General features: G+C 46.1%; 1 protein-coding gene across 4 annotated transcripts; it reads right to left on the bottom strand.

Annotated features, from left to right (window-relative positions):
• Nucleotides 1–1,305: 1,305 nt before the first annotated feature.
• On the bottom strand, nucleotides 1,306–20,931 carry GCNT4 (glucosaminyl (N-acetyl) transferase 4). 4 transcript variants are annotated; one of them, XM_075527454.1, is made up of 4 exons: nucleotides 20,835–20,931; nucleotides 17,303–17,509; nucleotides 3,202–4,506; nucleotides 1,306–2,750 (listed from the first exon to the last, which is right to left on the bottom strand). In XM_075527454.1, exons 3-4 carry the CDS (start codon nucleotides 4,503–4,505, stop codon nucleotides 2,657–2,659), a joined length of 1,398 nt encoding a protein of 465 aa, XP_075383569.1. In that variant the 5' UTR covers nucleotide 4,506; nucleotides 17,303–17,509; nucleotides 20,835–20,931; the 3' UTR covers nucleotides 1,306–2,656. The 4 variants fall into 4 exon arrangements, with proteins under 4 accessions (XP_075383569.1, XP_075383570.1, XP_075383571.1 ...); XM_075527455.1 differs by lacking the exon at nucleotides 20,835–20,931 and adding an exon at nucleotides 20,341–20,411; XM_075527456.1 differs by lacking the exon at nucleotides 20,835–20,931 and adding an exon at nucleotides 19,482–20,018.
• Nucleotides 20,932–21,206: the final 275 nt, after the last annotated feature.

Raw genomic sequence — 21,206 nt, 5'->3', positions numbered from 1 at the left:
GGAAGGAATCTTTTTCAGGAGAAGTGAGGAAGGAGAGGAGAGGAAGAGGAAAGGCATGTCTGAGCTTTACTAAGGCAAAAACGAAAAAAAAAATCCCTGTGAGAGCAGAACAGCAAATAACTGCCTATAACGTAAGTTCCAGCCCAAATAAAACTTCATATTTGCTTTGCCATTAACTAGGTTCAACCACTTTTCTCATGAGAGAAAGGTGTTTTTGGATCATGCCTCAGGTCCATTTTCAGCAAAGACAGACCTACCTGTGTAAAGACCAAAGATGATGAAGTCAAAGGTTAATAATGAAGTTGTTACCCACCCCCATAGTCTAATCACTTAACTATGATACAGGCATCAGTATGGCACCTACATTGCTGAATGCAAAGTCAAAAAACGGAGAGAAAATTAATCAAAAGTTAAGAAACTTATATTTTGACTGTTCTTTTTCCTGGAAACATTGGAAAATGTTGCCCCAGAAGGCTGCAGAATCTTCCTTAGAGATCTGCAAGACTCCTTGGGACAAAGCCCAAGAAACCCAGCCCAAATTTAGTGTCGATCCTGTTGTGAGCAGGAGGCTGGGCTAGATGATCTTGCAGCCCGAGTGATCCTATGATTTTTCTGAACTGCCTTTCTACAAGCTTGGATAGCCTTTAAAGTTAGCTTCAAAAAACAGAAATATCTATAATTCATTAGAAAATCAGCACTTCATAAAGTTGCAGCTATGCCTGTACAACTTGGTACTTCCTCAGCTAGCAAACGTACCACTGTAATGGGTGATGCTGCCTCACACTGTGCCATCTCTGCATCCACTTCTTCACTACCTAGGAAGCACGAGCTGCCTTATTTCAAACTAGTTAACTACAGGTATCACTGAACCCAGTTTAGTTAAAGTAGCACAAAGTTGCATGTTGATTAAAATTATTTACTTCAGTTAAGTTTAATGTGCTGGTGGATTATTTTTATAAATTTATGGTAAAGCGAACCACTCAAACACAAATGGGGATGTGTGTGTATATACATACATAAAGCCAGTTTAACTAAATAAAAAATTTTAAATATATCATTAAACATCAGTTTATGTATACAGAAGGCTGTGGCTTGGCCCTCTGGGATGCTAACATCCTCTTTTATTAACCTTTTTCCACATGGGAACTCTCTACTTTATATACAAGTACCAATGTATGAATCTGTAAATACTGTCAATATTTCATTTTCTACAAAGTATCTGTAAATCACATCAAGTCAGGACAGCCCTGGGCAGACATGGCAAGTCATTGAAGTAAGCAACACACACTTTAAAAATAATCCTCATTTATTTCAGAAACAGTACATCAAAGAAATACTTGACCTGTGCATCCACAGACTCCATAAATAGTTTGATAAACAATTAGTACTGTGCAACCAACCAACAACACCCATAGGTTTCGAAGTGCTTAGCAAGGTAATAGAACATTATTGTTCCCATTTTACAGCTGGAACAGCTGAAACAGAAAACTCAAATGACTTGTCTGAGGTCTCATAAGAAATCAGTGTCACGAATGGGGAAAAAGGCCCACGACTCCTGACTCTCAAACCCAATTTTAAGCCACAGATGACTTGACCATGACTAAATTTTTAAACAAAAACTGAGACCAAAAAATGACTTGGTTACTTCAACTCAAATAAGAAACAACAATTTATCATGGGTACAAGACATGGTTGTTATTGCAGCAATTTGTGGATCGATAAGACAAGATATCCCCAAGTCACTTGTGGGAAGAGGCCCCTTGATAAAAGCCAGATGGGTAGAAAGAGGGACAGCGGCATGGAGCAAGCTAGACCCCAGGGTCCACTGGAACCACCAAAACTGAACTTGTGGCAGAGCAACATTCCGGAGAAACCCCTAAAATGCCAGGAGGCATTTCTGAGCTGCAAGGGTTTCTGCAGAGACCCCTGGACTAACAAACACTTCCCTCACATGGTAGCGTGGGGACCCCAGCTGCAGGGAGGCTCCTGGGCCACTTTGCCACCAGGACGCAGAGGCTGTTGGAAGAACAGTTGCTCTACAGCTGAACCAGGGCTTGCTCAAGTATCTGTCAGCCTGGGATCGTGGTGGCATAAGGTCACGAGACTTGCACAGAAAGACGCTTCTACACAGGGTCTTCATTTCTGCAGTATGGCTATTCTTATGATTACCGCTCAACCTCACGTTTGGCATTTCAACGTAGCACCACATTGCTGAACACTAATTAGAAATAGCACTTGTTATCCACTGTGTGTAGACATACTATCTCGAGAGGACTGGGATTTCACAGGAGGATATTTCTACAGGCAGAGATAGAAATGAAGATTGACCTCTTTTGGCATGGATATCTACTCTAAGGGGCTGCAGAGACTGCCCTTAGGGCACGCTCGTATACTGCCTTTGAAGAATAATAGTGCATAATTCTGTTTCAATCAACCAGCACTGATTTGATAGGCATGGCACGGCACCTGAGCACACACTTCACAGAAGGAAAAGCAATGCACAGATGGGCTGGGAGAAGAGGAGAACAATGCTACGGACAATGTGGTTATCTAAGGATCTTCTTTCCCTTATATCATCCAGTCACATTCACATTGCAAAGATCTTTGTTAGCTCCCACAGACGGGAAGTTTGGGACTTCTGGTGAGGCCACACGGCTCATTTGGTGTCATGCTGATCTCTTGGTTTTGTCCATGAGCTGGGCACTTCCAGTCTTCCTGAGGTAGCAGGTACAGAGGTCTTTGTTTCATACCTTTAAGAAAAACAAAAGTGAAGGAAAAGGGGACAGACAGACGTGTTGGAGTTTTCTTAGGAAAGATGCAAACACACCTGATGTAAAACACATTTCTGAAATATTCTATTGGGACAGACAGCGCCAGAGCCTCCAAAAGCAAACCTCACCCTCTCAGAATCACCCTGAAGAACAACTGCAGGATTATTGTGGCAAGTTACAAAACAGTTAATCAGAGAGGCAGGACTTTCCATAAATAAATGGCCAGGCACCTGGCTCTCCAGGGCCCTGAACTTCATGCAGAATGGACATTTCACTCGCTAACATCCTGCAGCAGGTCAAGGCAGAGGAACTGCAGGCACTGTGCTATAACAGTACACAGTACTGACAGCAGGGAAGACAGTGCTGCTATAGCGAGGCATTCATAGAATTTATGTGCAGAAAGTATTTATCAGAGGACAAATATACCCACTCTTTCTGTTGTTTTGCCAGTTTTTCTGCCAAGCATTTTACCAGGACAGGGTCTACTTTGGAGTCAAACTTGTTGGCAAACCAGTGCCCGTAATTCAGAAGCCATCTTAATTCTGCGGCCCCATAGATGCAGACACTGCGAAGGTGGGTACCAGTGCAGGGAGGATATAAATGGTCTTCAAGATAATTCCACTTCACCAGACGAGTTTTGCTTTGTAGGTCTGTTATGTCCTGGGCCGACCTTGGAACTTCCCCAGGGACCCCAGGAACACGTACAAGAGTGGCCCAGAAATGTTCATCCGGAGAGTATGTATCCCTTGACCACTCGAAAAAATCTTTTGCAAGAGGGCTTTCAAGGGTATATTGAATAAATGCTCTGCTTAAAACAAAATAGGCACTGCCTGCAAATACCTCGATATTATGAGGTGGCGGATTCTTGGAAATGTTGGTTTTTACAGGCATCTGCATATATTCATAAGGCACTTTCATAAGTTCATAGTGATAAGTAAATCGTTCTCTTTTGCTACTGCTTGGCTTTATAGTTTCCAGCATGTTTCCTCCACCAAGTTTCTTCAGTTCAGCGACCAACTCAAAATTTGACCTCAAAGGGAAATCTTGGCCACACAAATTAATAACGTACTTCCAGGGAACTGAAGAGTCCATCAAATCAGACAAACAATTGAAATCTGCTTGCAGCCGTGAAATATGTGCATAGTCCACTATCTCCAATTTTGACGCAATGAAAATATTGTGGAAACATTTAGCTAGATTGTTCATAGCAGATTTGAAACTTTTTGCTGCTTTTTGGTCATAATGGATGCAGTAAATATTTTGATGACTGTACAGTGAATGTATGAGCCTTTCTACCATTACCGCATCTTTGTGAACAACCAAAGAATAGGCAATTGGAAAACTCTCCTCCTCTGGAGAAACAGGTTTTAGGTGGTATTTCCTAAGTGAACGATACACGTGGCAATCGCTCGTCATCGCTACGACATCTTCATCAGCTAAATCAATTATTTCTTTTCTTCTTATCTCTAAACTCTTGCCGATTTCATGGGGGTCTTGTTCATATATAGATGAACAATTAATTTCATACTGGAACTCATTTCTAAGGTAAGAATACCTGTTTCTAACATAAGGAGAAGTGCTCAAGAAGTGCTCAACGAAATAAATGCCCTTAGAGGGAAAAAAGTGTCTTTCGACATGGAGGAGCTTCAGCAGTGCGATCAGCCACCCCGTAACACACAGGATCAGGATCTTCCTTCGTGCGGGACATTTGGAGGGACACTTGCGTCTCTTCATTCTGCAAGAAAACAGAGACATGATGGTATTTTAAATCAAGAACAAAGCATCAGAGACAATTCCAGCTTTTAACAAAGACGTGTGCACACCAGTCTGTCTACAGCATAAACGCCACCTTAGCAGGACAGGGCACTGGAAATCTGCAGTTTCTTCTTAATCATCATGTTAATTCAGAGACAATTTTACCACAATAATAGGCAAAGGTTTAATTCCCCTGAATTAGCTGACTGAAGGCAATAAACCAACTTGGATTTCAGGTGATTTTCAGCTGAATAAGAGTGTTGGAACAAGGCTGCCACTGTTTATTTTCCAAACCTTTTTTTAACTTCTTATGAGTCACAAACTGAAGTACAGCAACCCCTGCACTGGCAGAAACATGACTGTCCTCTAAGTGAGTAGGAATGACTGCTTATTTCCCTGAGTAACTCCAGGGGATTCAACGGGAGCTGCAAGGGGATCTCTTGTGAGTCTGCAAAGAATGTGCCGATTGGTAGATATTAGTATTTAAAAAAAATAGAACATTAAACTGGAGGCTTTAGAATTCAGTCAGAGCATCCTCAGTGCCTCTGACACTGGGGCTGGCCCATGAAGATATCCAAGGGGAAATGATTTTCCTTCCCATCCTCTCCCAACAGAGTCTGACAAGCCCGAAGTCCTCCCTATGTCTAGATTTCTTCTGGAAAATACTGCTAACCTGCCCTGAAGAAAGAGACGGATGAAGACACAGCACTTCCATCCGCTGGGATGAGTATATAATGTAACCTTTTGAAGGCAGGAGGTGAGCAATAGTGCATCTATCCTGTTCTCTGCCGTGTGACACAACCTTGGATGCGACTGCAAAAACACACACATGGCCCCTTTTTATGCAGCAGAGTATTTAACAACATTCCTGTGTAGCAACTTAACAACTGAGGTATTACCACAATAAAAGCTAAATACAGTGATCCTCTTTCAATATAGCTGCACTTCACCGGCTGAGTGCAAGCAGCATTGTTGCTATCCCTGAATTAAAATTAGACCAGAGTCCACATCCAGGTGCAGCATTAAACTTAGCTCTACTTAGCTTAAACTAAGCTCTACTTTGTCGCTAGTTGAACAGCTCCCAATATTTTCTTTCGAGAAGAAGCTGTTCCAGAATGCTTCAGAGTGAATAAAATGGTGGAGCCACCAGAAGTGGCTCCGATATCTGCAGATTCCAGGTATGCGTGTAAAGTCAAGTATTAAGGTGTACATGCAACACCTATTGCAAGACTAACTTAGGCATCTTTAGCATTCCCACCAATGTCAGGTCTTGCAAGCTGTAGCTTCAGTTAAAATGCAGCCTGTCAAAGCAGAGCTGCTTCGTTAGTCTGTTCTCCCTGACTTTCCCTTTCCCTGTGCCTCTTTCTCCTTGATATTTCCCTTCTGGGGGCAACAGAAAGGAGAAGGAAATGCCACCTCCTTCTTTCACCTGGGGGTGCCAGGTACAGACCGGGGAAGGGACCAGGGTGAGCCAACACGTAACCATTTTGTAGACGCCAGACCTCAGCAGCTCTCTGCAGGTTTTACAAACAGCCTCCAGGAACGCTAACAAACAACGAGAAAAAAAACAGATCTATCTCCCCACAAAGCCGAAAATCCCACCTTCCCCCTTAGCTAGCAGGTGCTTTCTTTTCACTTCTTCTCCAAACTAATCCCAGCTCAATGTCTAATGCAGGTCTCCCCTTTACCTACGTAGTTCCTGTACCTATGTTCCTGGAGAAAAGTCACTCTCAAAAGCCACTCCTAACCAAAGCCAGGCTTCCAGCCGTGTGACGGAAGCTCTGTGGAAGAGAACACAGCTAACCTGCCCCCGTTTTTTCTTTGGAGGGACAAGACCTGGGTGCTGCGATCTCTCTGTGAAGCCCACCCTGTGCCTCTGCCCGGTTGTCTCCCTGGCTACCAAGGACAACCCCGACTACTCCTGGCTGAACAGGGATCACCTTGTCCAGAGAGGGAATCTTCCTTTCCTCTCTACCTCCTTCAAAAAGGCAAAAGAGAGCCTGGACAAAGAAAAAGGAGGGGGGAGGGGGGGGAAGCATATCCTCCACTACTCCAAAACGCCTCCATCTATGGTAGCCTTGGCCAGCTGCCGCCCAGTGCCAAACATTCTGTTTCTAGGCAAACCAACAAAAAAGCCATCGCACCATACATCCCTGGCTGAAACTACCAATCTAGACCACTGGAGCCTGGTGCAGTCCAGAGTTAGACCAGGATGTGCAAGAAATCACCTGGACAGCACTGAGGACTCCCTCTTTGCAGCTGATGAGCAAAGGATCCACCCTCAGCTCCCTGAACATTCTGATGGGTTTTGGCACTGCCAACACAAGACACTATTGTGCCATATAAGAGGTCATAGAAATCCAGAAGACTGTGGTGACATGGTTCAAATTCCCTGTGGAGGAAGGAATTAAGGAGCACTGGTGAGAAAGCTCAGCTCCTCCACTGAATCCCTTGTTTATGGAGGATCTCCCCCTGATCCTGGCCAGCATCTAGTCAGATGAGAGCATCAGGAGCCAGCAATTACATCCACAGCCCCATCTGTTTGTTTGTTGTTTTTTGTTTTTCACAACACACACTATATCACCATCACCATAGTGGTCCAGACAGAATCAGGCCACGTGTGACCCCAGCCGCTCTCAGGCACTCCAACATCTCCCCAGCAGCACAGTTCACCACTACCAATATCCTGATGTCTCTCCTGCTCCATCCTTATCACATTAAATTCATACTCTCTTGTTGTTACCTCTGAGGCACTCCACAGCCGGGCTCGGTATATCAGTACGGGGGCAACAGCTTTGCTCTTCAGGAACAAATCATTTGCCTCTAACCAGGATGAAGTTAGTTTCTGCAAAAGACCAGGATTTCTTGAGGAACAGTGCGAGACCAGAGAATTAAATCCCTCGGGACAGAAAGGCCACCACAAATCTCCTCAGGTTTTGATGCAAGGGCAAAACTCCTATTTCTTACCACATGCATCACTCGAAGCCCCACTCAGACATAGCAGTGTACTGTACATGCAGTCCTCTCTGGAGGAGGAAGGAATGAATGACACACAGCAGATGGGAACAGGCACCTAGATCTATCTGAAGCACCTACCTGGGGTAGCACTGACCAGATGCTACCTCTGGTTATCTTGTTCATGAGTATTTTTTTTTCTCAGGTGCTTCCATACTATATGCAGGACCAACATTCCCTCTTTTGCACAGAATTTATACTAGGAAGGGAGCTTGGCATTGCCATCTTGCCTTGTTTCGTAAAATGTTTGCCCTTTCTCTTCTACATGCGAGAAGACTCCTGAGGAAATTAATGGAGACTGATCTCATCTTGCGACAACACATATCACACAGCTGGTCTACATACACACGTATACAGCATCTAATCTGGCCAGGGCAGTCACTAGCTGGGATGCAAAGTAGGGAATGATTCAGAGAAGATGAATAGGTGGTTTTATTTATCCTTTGCATCTATAATGCAAGAACAAGGGATGGTCAAAGAAAACGAACATGCAACAAATACAAGGGAAACACATTTGTGTTGTGTAACAAACCACATGTTCTTACACAACACAAAATTATAGCCTGTCAAAGGTACCTTAAAGACCATGAGCTCAGCAGGATTCAAGAAGGAATTAGGCAATCAGCTGGCTATTGAGAGTTTTCAGAGTTACCTTTGCCAATACATAAATATGGGCGGAAAGCTAAATTCCCTGGAACCACGACATCAGGCTGCCGAGACTTCCGACTGGAAATTTTTATTAATAAAAACTTTTGTGACCATCACTCTGTTCTCTGAATCTGCTTTTATCTACTGCTGGACCAGAATAGGGATTGCTAGTTAGATCCATGACAGCAATATTTGTACCCCACACAGAGAACGGACAGGTTTTCCACTGGTGTATTTTGCTGCCTTTTTTTGTATTTTCCTCCCTGCAAGAAGCTGTTTTGGGCAGCTTTACACCTTCAAACACTTGAAATCATTTGCCTTCTGCAACTGCACAAGCTGCACATTAACAAAAAAGGAGGAACAAGGAGGGTGGTGGGAGTTTCACACCCTCCTGAAAAAATTCAGCTGCCAGTCAAGTCCTTCTGCTTGCTGAACACTGTGTTGGCCTTAGTCAGCAGAATAAAGCCTCCCGAGGGGACAGAGCAAAGGCTGAGCCTTGCTGCTCTCAAATTGAAACTCTCAGTCCTCCCCGCCAAGGCACTCTCCAGCTAGGCTCAGCTGTCTGTGTCTGCCTAAGGCAACGACGCTGGGCTTGCAGAAGGACCAGAAAATACACGGCAGTCTTCAAGCAGGCAGCGGTGCTCCGCTCCCTCCTACATGCCTCAATCCAGTGCGCACGTCTCGTTTTTTTGGGAGGCTGCAGAAGAATTCTCACACAACACTCATAAAACCCTATAAAACCAGAGGATAGGCTTTTTCCCCTGTGTACTGACAGCATTGAAAGTTATGAACCGAGCTACGGCCAGCTAAAGGAAGCACTGCGAAGGAAGGCCAAGCTGAAGGCAAAAGCATGCTAGAAAATGCGTATAGGACATAGACTAGAATTAGACCTTGGTTTCTACTGACCTGCAGCAACTGGGGAAGAGAGGGAAAACGTGGAAATAAGAACAGAGGACATAACACATATGTGTCTATAGACATTCATATACATATTTTGGGTAAGACAGCAAAGGTTTGGGGAAGTGAGGTGAAGTATGGCCTGATCACAGGGGAATATCTGTGGAAGACCTGTTGCCTCAATAGGGGCTTCCAGCTGCTATCAGCCAGATGTGCAGAAGTTTACCTTCCTGCAAAAAAATTTTTGCTCCTGTTTGCAAACTACTGAATCTTATTCCAGCAATCTGTAAACACAATTTAACAGCTCGTGAAGCTGCAGATTACCCAAGAGTGTGCAAACCCCTACAGTGGGCACATCACAAATGTGAAAAGCAGTGTTTGCACCCATACACCATCCACAGGCAATTTGCTTGGGTAAATCACATAGCACACTCAATACCCAAGCTCACACTGGAACTCTGTCACAGTGGTAAAAGTGCTCCTATAAGGCCAGAGAAGCAAACTGAAGCAGTGGCTATTTCTCTTGGCTCTTACAATACAGATCACTCCAACAACACAGAAATGGTGAATTTCTACTGAGAGACCATAATTGCTTTAAATGTTAACTGCTTGCAAGGTGAAACCAAAGGAAAGGCTAATTAAAGGTAAATTAAAGCCTGCTTTTAGGATTCTGTTGGGAGAGGAAAAAAAAGTATTAAAACAATTCTAATTCTAGCTCCGCTGACTCATAACATTTCTACACACCACCGGGCACTTGCCCTGCAGACTTCCCTAAGTGTGCCTTTGGGGCACGGCTAGTCTGGATCTGTGGTGAGCAAAGACTGCAGCACATCATGCGTGTATCCAGCCAGGCGCCTCTCTATCGGAAGGAAGCAACCCCCGCAGCACCCCACTCCTCCCACTCTGCTTCCCACACCGACCCCAGTGCAGCCCGGGCTCCAGGACTCTGCTCTTGGGTGCGGAGAGGGGGACAGGACAGGATTCAGCACAAGAGCACAGCCGCCGGCCACTGACTTTCTCCCGTGCCTGCCCTTCACCATCCCACCCTCCAGGAGTCACCCCGACTCCTGTGAACAGGAATGGGGGTGAGTTGGCACGGCCAGGCACTCGAGGAGGGCAGGAGCCCTGGGTCCTCACCAGGCATCGGACTTCTGCCCAGATCCTCCGCGAGTTATACAGCCCTTTCACAAACCCTGGCTCCCAGGGAAATCCTCCTCTCCTCTCCTCTCCCTGCACCACACTTTTGCTAAACCTCCCAGATTTTACTCTCTCCATGCTGGCCAAGAACAAACAACCACATTTGTATCAGCCTAATTAATGGGCACATTGTCAATTTGCTACATCACAGTTTAATCCACGGCAATTCATCTGAAGATTTCCATTGGAGAAATCTGCATTTCCCTTGTTGTTAGCACCATAATGCAAAACACGAAAAAAAAATTATAAAAATCTGGGAAGTGGCTCTCCCTTCACAACTGCTGCTTGCATTCAGAGAAGACGGACAAAGGCAAAGCATCCATCCCCCAAGCCCTTAGCCTCTCAAAGATCATGCCCTCAGCTGCAAAAATTGCTATGTTGGAGGTTTCTTTATTCATAAAGCCACACACACCACTCAGGATTCAATCACAAAATGAAAACAGGTGAAGTTGTTAGGAAGAGGAGGAAATCCTCTCCCTAGGTGCTCGGGCTTCAGCTGGGAGCGCAGCACAGTGGCTGGGGAGCGGTCCAGCTAAAAGCTTCCACTCATGAACTGCAGGCATTAATTACAACTCTTCTGATTGACAGCAAGGCTCTAGTGTGCCTTCCACGATATCGAAATTTAAAAGGTGATCCCTGAGAAGGGTTAAGCAAGGGTCAGGTGTGCTGCTAATACCAGATGCAACCTGGACAGAAAACCCTGAACATCCGGTTCTGTAAGCCATGTGAACAACTGGGTGCTTTTGCATTTCACTGGCACTCCCAAAAAACATGCCCGTTGCCTCAAGCCAATGTATTTCTTTTGAACTCAAAAGAAACATTTCCTATTTCAGGATTTTTTATTTAAACTGAACTGAAAAAAGTTCTAAGAGAAATCCAATTTTGAATGGGAACAAAGTATCAGAGACAGCAACAACCCACGTTTTGGCTTGTTTTGCAGCTTAGCTTTTTTGTTTCACCAAAATTAAGCTGGATTAGAGCAACGTTTGCTTCTTTATTTGCATTTCTCATAATAAAAAAGATGTTCTCGTCTGTAAAAATTTTTAAAAAGTAGCAGTGGCAATCCTGGCCTCCAAGGCAGAGCCTAAGAGGGAGGGATGATCTGTCTGCCTAAAAAGCTCTTCTGTAGTTTCACCTGAATACTGTGTAATTTTTGTTGCATTCTGATCTAAACACACTGTCTAAGGCCACTGTGCACTATCACAGAGGCAGCAAGGTCATTGCAAGTGAAGCTTGTAACTCTCCTATATTATTTAATTTGTATTGTTTATAGTTCCCTAACATCAAACATCTAAGATGCTGCGGAAACAACACCAATCAGCGTAAGCTAGATTTGAATTAGCTTTGAGTGTGCCTACCTGAAGTTTCACTGTATTTACCAAATCACTGCAAAAGCGGACCTTTTAAACTGTTGCATCTTCTCAGTACTATGCAGACAAATAAATCGTCATGGTTCAGTTGGTGAACTGCATATCTGGGGGTAGCACAGGATACCTCCTACCGGCCCAGCATCTCTTCCCCAGAGGGAAGTAGACCACACATACACAAAGAGGAGTGGGGAAAAGTCGTGCCCACCTTCCTGTAAGCCCATGGCCCTTGAAAGAAAAATAGGAGCTGCTGATGCTGTGTGTTGGAGGAGGAACAGAACAGTCAGATATGAACCGGCTGAGCCTGTACATTATGAGATGTGGTGGTCCAAATTTCTGCTCTAACGAGCTTCCTGTGAGCATGCAAATTAATTTATTGGGAATAACTTTTTTTACAAGGTATACATCCATTCCTTCAGAGTAAAAGCAAGTTTAAAGCACCAGTCCTACTGAGAAACTATATAACCACGCCATCATGCATTATTTCATAGAATCATAGACTGGTTTGCGTTGGAAGGGACCTTTAAAGGTCATCTAGTCCAACCCCACTGCCACAGGCAGGGACATTTCCACTGGACTGCTTCAGGGTGTCCCACAACATCTAGGAATATTTTATGCCAGAGAGCAGAACTCAATGTGGTTAAACTACCCAGAGTGCTTCTGGATTTGGCCTCGAAGAAAACCAGCAGAGAAACTGTTCCGCATCCTGGTCGCTGTACCACGCATGCGAGACCCGCCTTGCCCAATGTTTGTCAAACTAAGCATCTGAGGTGCCTCCGCAGCTGGCGGAAAGATATAAGGAACTGCAAAGGACCATCGGTTTGTCCCAGAGCACGGGCTGCGAGATGGCCTGGATGAGGCATCCCTAGGAAAGTCACTGCCCCAACAAACAGGAGCCAGGACAAGAGCCCAGCTTTTGCACCAGCACTGCTCGTTCTGCTAGCTCCGCTTGCAACGGTGCAGTGTTCATGAGCCTCCGGTGTGCAGCGTTCTGCATTGCACCTGAGCCTGATCCTCTGCCAGGAACACCCCAGCAACTCCTCTGCCCCAGCACGGCGCTTGGGAGCAATGGAGAAAAGCCAGCCTGGAAGCTGCTCCGGTCACCACAAGCCTGAGCCAGCCCGGAGAACCAAGCTCCTGCTCTGGCTGACCTCCGACAGCTTCTATCCACCAGGGTTACAGCAGCTTCAGCCCTCTTTGAGGCCACCCCTCTGTAAAGGGTTAAGGAGGGATTCAAGCAACCCAGAGAAACAGACCGGTTCCCTTCAGCAACACAGAGAAACTGGCAGGCTTTGGGCTCATGCTGCCTCTCTGAAGGCGTGTTTCCACTTTACTAAGACCCTAATGATTTACATTTCCTCAGAGAGCCCAGGGCTTTACTGCTGCTCCTCACACTATTATTTCTGCTGTTTCCATAAACCCCATGTACCCAGAGTAACAGAAACTCCCAGGCTGAGCAACCCAGTGATGCCAATGTCATTCTTGCACAGGAGGAGTCTGCAGCTCCCTTCACCCTGAGCAGGAACAAATTACCAACTCTCACATTCTCTTGCTCTGCACAGCAAGCCTCACCTGCAGTCCTCACAGTCAACCACCTCTTGCATCCCTGTATCGGCAGTACAAATCAGAAAATATAAAAACCGACTGCCTTGTGGCAAAAAAGATAGCAGACCCCCCCCGGCACTGAAGAAGCAGCCGCCCCAGCCCCTCCAGAAGCCTCTGTTCCTATTTCTCAAATGGCTCATCTATGGCTATTGGAAACAGCCTTCTTGGGAACAAAGCAGTTTCCAAAAACCTGTTCCTTTAAAGTAACAGCTGCATTATCCAAGGTAATTTTTCTTTAACTCAAAAGTCAAAGACCTGTGGGTATTTACATTTTAACATCTACTCTCTTCTCCTTCTTCCCATCTAGCAAAAACTCCCACAGGGCAAACTCAAGCATGAAAAACAGTGAAGGTTCAGACAAGCTACTTTTGATAGAGACCATTTGTAACTAAAAAGTACCCAATTAAGAGTTTGCTTTAACTGGTCCAAAAAGGGCAAATGTGTCATTGGCCTCATCAAAATCTGTGGTCTTCTTCCAACCTTTCCTATGCACTGCAGAGGTGCTCCCACTTCGTCTGTATTCAGATCACACTGATTTAGTAACAGTTCGTCAACCACTTCGTTTGAGACTACAAGGAATTTTGCAATTCCCTGGCACTTCATTCCCTTTCCTCATTGTGTCTTTTCTGCTATAGCTTGTGCTCCACTAAACACAAGCACTTCAGTGATTAAAGGTCGAAGCTGCCAGAGCCCACAAGCTCCCTGGATGCTGCTCACAGGGTGGAGCTGTCATGAACCTCTCAGGTCCATCACAGGAAGCCCAGAGCCTGGTGGGGCCAAGATGCACCAGAAGCCTCCCCGCAGGCAGAATGATGAAAATCTTGCTTTGAAGGTTGGGTTTTGTCCAGGGAGGCTCAAGGAATCTCTGCTCAGAGTGGGCTGGCCCCATGGAGAGGGAAAGGCGCTCCAGACAGTGCTGAAAGCAACAGGTTCAGCAGCAGGACACGCAGACAGGGCTGCCTGAGGAAGCTTGTAACCTGTCTGCCTGCAACAACCAACGCATTGCAACTTTCCTGAGGAATACAAGGTATGTGTCAGCCAATGTCCACTGGTCCCCCTGCTCTGCCCTTTGCCAGTCCTTCCTGAAGGACCTTTTCAGTAGGTAAGCAAAAGTCCAAGCTCAACCACCAACTACACAGATCTACAAAAAACCAAAAGCCATGATCTCCCTTAACGTGTAGTCCTATGGAATTTATACTACTTCTTTTCTACTTTACCATTACCCATCAAAGAGGTCTGTGACTCTACGGTTGCCACAAACAATTTTTGGTGTCATGCCAGATAGCTGAACCATCTCTTCATCTGTTGTCACACCAGCTTGGGAGTGGTTAACCCAGAGCGTGGAGTGGCAAGACACATTGGCTGCTATCAGAATAGGGATTCTTGGAAAATTCAGGCTGTGAGTAGGCAGTGCTCTCTCCTCAGTGGATCTGAAATACATAGTACTTGCTACGAATGCTGTCGTGTGGCAACCTGCTTTTGTGCTTGCCACAGAGCAAGAGTTAAGTGAAAAGGTCAAGTCTGAATGCAAGTTTGTGGAAGGAGAGGAAATGGAGAGACCAAATGCAGGGGAGCAGGAGTGCTCCTACCCCACCATGTTGTTCTCTCTCCCATGCAGAAGCCCTTCTGCAGACGCACAGCACGAACCAGGCTCCTTGCTTATCACTTAGGTTAAAAAAATAAAAAGGGAATAGGTGCTGAGTAGGAGCAGCAGAACAGAGGTTGGGAAATGATGAAAAAGGAGAATGGAGAGAGGGATCAGTGAGGGTAAGTGCTTTCACGTAGGTAGCATTAACAACAACAGCAAAAATCAGAGCAGCAAAACAGGTGCTTTCTCTGACTTGCTACTCCCCCATCCCTCAAAGTCATCTGAGGCAAAACCAGCGTCTACACCTTTCCTCGGAAACCAGGTCACAGTGTATGTCAGTAATCGACACCATTACCATACAATAGCAGGAACTACGGGAACAATTCCCTCTCCTGCAGGCAAAAACACTTTGGGAAAAGTTCTCCCTGATAAAATATCTCTGTTCGCTAAATATGCGCCCGCTCACACAGCAATGCAAGCTTGGTCGAGTTGTTTGCATGACCAGCCCTGCAGTCAGTTCCTTCTGGTTTTCCCTCTACTCTATACAAATCAAGTCACTTGATGGGTCTCTGGGGAAGGTAGAGGGGACGATGTTCCTGGGAAGCTGGGGAAGGAGAAAAGTAATCATGTGCTTTGCTAAGCGAATTTTTTTTTTTTGTAAACTGTCTGAATTAAACTTTTAACTCTACTTGATTATTCAATGCTGCTAGCTGGGAAAGTTAATTTATTCATGTGCTAGTGTTTACTGCTGCTAGCTGGTTATTTCCATTGCAAAATTATCTATTGATAGGGATCACAGAGCTTCTATAGGAGTACTTTTTATTGGCATGAAATCTAGATCAGTGGATTCTATCGAGTTGGTCTAGTTTTCCACCCACTTTCCCTGCACTGGAGCCTCAGCCTATGCCCCCGTAACACAGCAGCACCCGCTACCAGCTCACGCCCTTGTTTTGGCCCGCCTGATGTAACACTTAGATTTCCTCTAAATGATGGACAACTAAAGAGCTAAGTAACTACAATTACTTACATGCTGCCTTGTGGACCTCTAATTGCGAGATGTGGAAAAATACGCTGGTACTTTTAGACCAAAGCCTAATTAAATTATAAGCCTGCCAATTTTAAGACCCTGAAGACTTCAAACAACACAGTGCCCCAAGGAAAAGCAACAACAAAAATCTACAGTTTACCACAGCCTGTTTTGTGCTTCTGGAAGAGGAAATACAGCTTCTCACCACATACATGGGAAGCACAGGTTCAGCAAAGATTTGGCAATTATGGATATCACATACGACTTTTTCCCAGTGCTAAACATGAGGACTCTTCATTGCATGGGGATACATAGATCTGTGTTTCCTAACAGAACCTGCTGTGCTGACAGTAAGTTGTTTTGCTTGTCTGTCTGCCACTCAGTCCCAGCTCTCTATATGTTCTTTAGAAAAGGCTGGATGCTCTTTTCTAGTTGCCTCCAGAACATCGGTGATCCCCATAATTGCAGTAAAATATCTAACATTAATTGCTGTATGTTCATGTCCCAGAGATATGTTGAGGTAAAGGAAGTCTGTGTCTCTGCTCTCTGGCCAGGAAAAGAGGCAAGCGACTTCTGCAGGGTCATGCAAGATGACAGCAGCACAAGAGAGAAGTGAACCTGGCTCCTCTGCATCCCCAGCTAATCTGAACTACTTTACAATAACTTTTGATGGAAGCTGTTCCAGTGGAGGCCTGAAAAGAAAAATCTCTTGGCAGATCCCTTGGTACATCCCAAACTATTCTGTCCTGCCAGCCAGAGGATTTACAACCCTGTCAAAGCAAGGAAGTGTTTAGAAAGCCCAGGGACAGTCAGCCATGGAAATTCTCAAGTCTGGTTGCTTATATGTTGAGTACTTAAATTTTCTAACCTTAGAGATGGGAGTATCCATGTTTGCCAAGGACTTAATGCACCATAAAAGCAGGAGTCAAGATAAAAATAAGAAAAATATTAATGAATTATTTTTAAAAAAACACAAACCCTGGTAAATAGAGTTTACCTACTCCTAATTCGGGGAAATCTAGAGTTTAACAGCTTCGTTCCGACTCATATGGGAGTTTAAAATAATACTACTACCTCGGTGGAGAGAGGGTTAACCTTTACCCCCAAACTACCGCATAACATAAAAATCGGGCCCAAAGGGCCGGAACTTGTGTACATTGGCAAGGAATAGCACCGTAAAAGAGGGTGGAAGTTTCCTGTTAGACAGGAGGCAGGAGAAACTGCACCGCGCTGCAGAAAAGCTCCCATTAACAGCTCAAAATATTTCTCCATTTCCTTCACCTCTCCACCAAGCTGTTTGCAGACTCTTGTCCGCAAGCCCCCGCTGTAAATCACCCCCTTTGAGTCAATTCCCCCCACATCCAAGTCTTCACTGCCAAAGTTGCAGCTTGTCACATCAGCAAGATCATTTCAAGGAGAGCTGCAGACCTACCTCCTGGACTGTGCTGTCGTCTCTTCCCCTTGCGGAGCTCTTTAGGATGCTCTGTCCCAGAAGATCGACATGGGCATGGCTGGCTCCGTGGCTGAACAATGTCCTGGTGTCTGCTCCATCCTGCCGGTGCCTGCAGCCTTCAGCTTTATCGGTGTTTCAAGCGTTTATGAAGTGGGATGCACAGAAGTAGCAGGGATGACATTATTGCTTGCACAGATTATGAAAGAAAGGTGTAAAACGTTAGCTGAAGAATAGTCAGTATGGAGGCCTTGTGTGATAAGCTGTGGAATCCATTATCTGTATAATAAGCATATATTTTTGTTTACTCGCATAGTATTTCTAAGCGCCAAGAAGATGGGGGAAAAAACACCATAAAAAGAACAGATCACATCAAAGCAACCTAATTTCCTTCTACAGCAGGGTGAAGAGGACTTGGGGAGAGGCAGGAAAGCGCCCAGATGTGATGAATGTCTGTCAAAAGCCTCACCAAGTTCAAGACTTGCATGGTACTTCAGGTACCAAGACTCCAGGTCTCAGAGGCCTTGCTCCCTCCACAGATAAAATAGCTCGACCACTGAGCCAAGGCCAGAAATTTGGGCTACTGGTATGACTCCACACTCCTGGTGATACTGTTTGAAACTGTTCAGACACAATAATCTGCATTGCAAGTTCACCTATACATAAATATCTCACAAGGTACACAATGTCTCTTATATGGCAAGAAGTATATTTTTGTGCTAATATACCTAAGCTTTGTGTGTGTAATGGGTACAAAGAAATTTGAGGAACTAAACATTGTACTATTTGCTTGTTCCACAAAAAAATACCACAGTATTTTCCCTCGAGGAAAGCACAGCGGCAGTACTCCTAAGGTATATATAGCATTCTCCTCCTTTCCATCCACATTTTGACCGAAGTATTGTGCACACCAGCCTTCTCTTCATCATCAGCCTTCCAGCTCATACGGATTTATAAATCGCACACCTCTGTACTATGGAGCTTATGTTGCTGCTGAAGTCTGAAAATGCTCTGTTTCTGTCCTGTTAGTGGACATAAAGCTTCTTGAAATCACACTGTACATTGTGAACACCCACTGAGGCCCTCAGCCACATCTGGCCAGGCCAAACAGCTGCCAGGTTGACAAGATCCACGTGATCAACAATCTCTGACTTACCTGTTTGTTCTCAACCACTGTTCCAACATTCTCCAGGCTTCCCTGAATCCTATACATCAGCACTCACTGGTTTCTTTATACCTAATGGTAGCACACGGCTTTGACACTTGGTGCTTTTTTAACTTTACCTTTGGTTAATTCTTCCCAGCCCACCTGGACTACTTCTAAAAAATTTCAGAGATCTAGTCTCAGCCACCAAGGCGTTTTTAAGATGATGACAGACAGCCTGTTGGCTGACCAGAATAATTTGCACATATTAGGCCAGAAAAGAGCATGCACAGTATAGGTTATCATCCACAAAATCTATAGAACCCAGTACACAAGTGATTTTCAGTGCCTGGTCCCCTTTCCTGCATCCCCAGCGTAATCCCGGCACAAAGGTTGTGCCAACACAAGCAATTCAAACTCAAATGTATCCTTATCACCATTACTGCTTTTTAAAAAAGTAGTAGTCCTTAAGAATTCCTCATTTATATGAATCGTGTGTCAAAAAGCATTAGCCAGGGTTGTTAGTGATCTTTAAATGCCTTTACAGCTGGGCAGCATACAGAAAAATACACAAGAACTGCACCAAAACCCATCAGTATCAGATATGTACGACCAAAAACAACAGGTGCACAAATATAGTAGCATTTAACTTCCCTTTCTATGACCATCTCGGAAAAGCTACGTGCATGGAAGAACAGGCACATCCCATCCACAGGGCCCATCCAGCCCAGCATGTTGTCTCAGAGTACCCAAAAGCAAATGCTTGGAAGGAGGAGAAAGAGCAGAAGCAGAACAAGTACTCTCCAACATCTTCTCCACATGTTCTTTTGGTTTCCGTTTCATTACAGCTCAGCAGTTTCCAAAGCTTTACAACTTTCTACTTCTCACGGAATTTCTGTTTCTTCCATACAGTTGCTTTTGAACTCACATAGGTTTTCTGACATGCAGCAGACTGGGGCGGGGATAAAACACTCTACAGCTGACCTGAGTATTGTGTAAAAAAACGCTTTCTCTTACTTGTTTTCAATCTTTTGCCTTCCAGTATCACTTGATTGTTGTAGTTCTTGGTCTGAAAAAGAGCATGCAGCTCTTTCCTGTTCACCGCCTCCACTCCAGTCACAAGTTTATCTACCATATCTACCCCTCAGCTGTTTCTCTCCCAGGCTACCAAATGCAAAAAGATTATTATTAAGGAAGTTTATTTCTTTTAAAAGGTTACAATTAAGGAAATTTGCCTAACTCAAAATGAAACAGGCTGGTTTATGGACTAGATCCTTGGAACAAGTCAGAGGATGTTCAAGGGAGCAGATCCTCAGGTTGGACACGGTGGACAAGTTAACCTCAAGGGAAGTTCCCCTTAAGGTCTCCTTCCACATGCCTTACTCTGATATTAGCAAGTCTATTCAGCCCATAATGAGAGAGAAGCTCCTACCATCTCTCATCGAGGAAAAATCCCATTTTTTTTCTGACAGATCCTTGCTGTTCTGTTACTTTTTGTTTCCTCACAAGGAAAGAGAGCCTCTTTCCATACTAAAGAAATAAGTAAGTGCACTTGGCAAATTAAACACAGCTACAGACTAATGCATGCATTTCTAGACATTTACCAAGAGACAAAAAAACTCGCAAGAGACTTCAGCCAACATCACAACAAACGCAGTTCCTGTTACCAAACCACACGTTAAGTTGGTGTAACTGTTGCTCCTCAAGAAAAGCTTATGTGGCTGCAGCAGCTGGGCACACCTACTGCGAGCCGGGCTGCAGGCAGGTGTGTGCCCTGACTTCAAACGCCTGCAGCCTGTTAACCGCTGCCTCTTTCTGTTCCCGAGACGTAAAAGCCCCCCGTAATTAACTTTTAGGACGCACGGCGCCTTCTTACCGGAGCTCCCCAGCAGCAGGCACCGGCACCAACACCGACCCTTCTTGTTCTTCTCCTTCTCCTCCTCCCCCGCCGGCTGCCACCAGCGCCGCGCCCTGCCTGGCCGTGCCTGCCCCCCCGCCCCCGCGCAGCACCGCCCCGCGCCCCCGCCGCGCCCCCGCGGAGCCACGCAGCTGCCGCCCCCTCTTCTTCTTCTTCTTCTTCGTCTTCTTCTTCTTCTTCTTCTTCCTCCTCCTCCTCCCTCCCAAAGTCCGCCGCCGCGGCCGAGCCTCCAAGTTTGCGCCTATGGCGGAGCCGCCGGGAGGAGGCGGCAGCTGCTGCGGCGCCAGCGCCCCGCTCCGCGAAAAAAGTTAGGGCCCTGCTTGCCGGGCCGGGCCGGGCCGGGCGGAGTGGGGCCGGGCCGGGCCGGGCGGAGTGGGGCCGAGCCGAGCCGAGCCGAGCCGAGCCCCCCCGCTGCCGCCGTCCCGGGACGTGCCCGCCGGCAGCGCACTCACCGGAGCGGAGCGTGGCCGTCCCGGGCCAGCGGCTGCGGGCAGGGCGCGCTCCTTTTCTCGGAGGCGCGCGCGTGTGCGTGTGTATATATGATGTGTGTGCACGGACATGTGTGCGACACGGCACCCCATGACGTGGAGGAAAAAGGAGGGGCCGCCGCCCGCCCCGCAACCTGGCGGGCAGGAGGAGGAGGAGGAGGGTGCCGCGGCGAAGTCCCCGGGAGCGGAGCGGAGCGAGCACCTGGGCTCGGGAGGAGCCCGGAGCCTCCCCGCTGCCCCTCCTGCAGACGCGGCGCGGACCTGCCCGCTGCTGCCCCCGAGGAGGCGCGGGGCCCGAGGGGGAAGCGCAGGTCCACGCTGCGGCCGGGAGGGAGC

Source organism: Mycteria americana, chromosome Z (genome assembly GCF_035582795.1).
Source record: "Mycteria americana isolate JAX WOST 10 ecotype Jacksonville Zoo and Gardens chromosome Z, USCA_MyAme_1.0, whole genome shotgun sequence".
Lineage (NCBI taxonomy): Eukaryota > Metazoa > Chordata > Aves > Ciconiiformes > Ciconiidae > Mycteria > Mycteria americana.
Note: the sequence above shows the minus strand (reverse complement) of the source record. Positions and strands in the feature narration are given on the sequence as shown.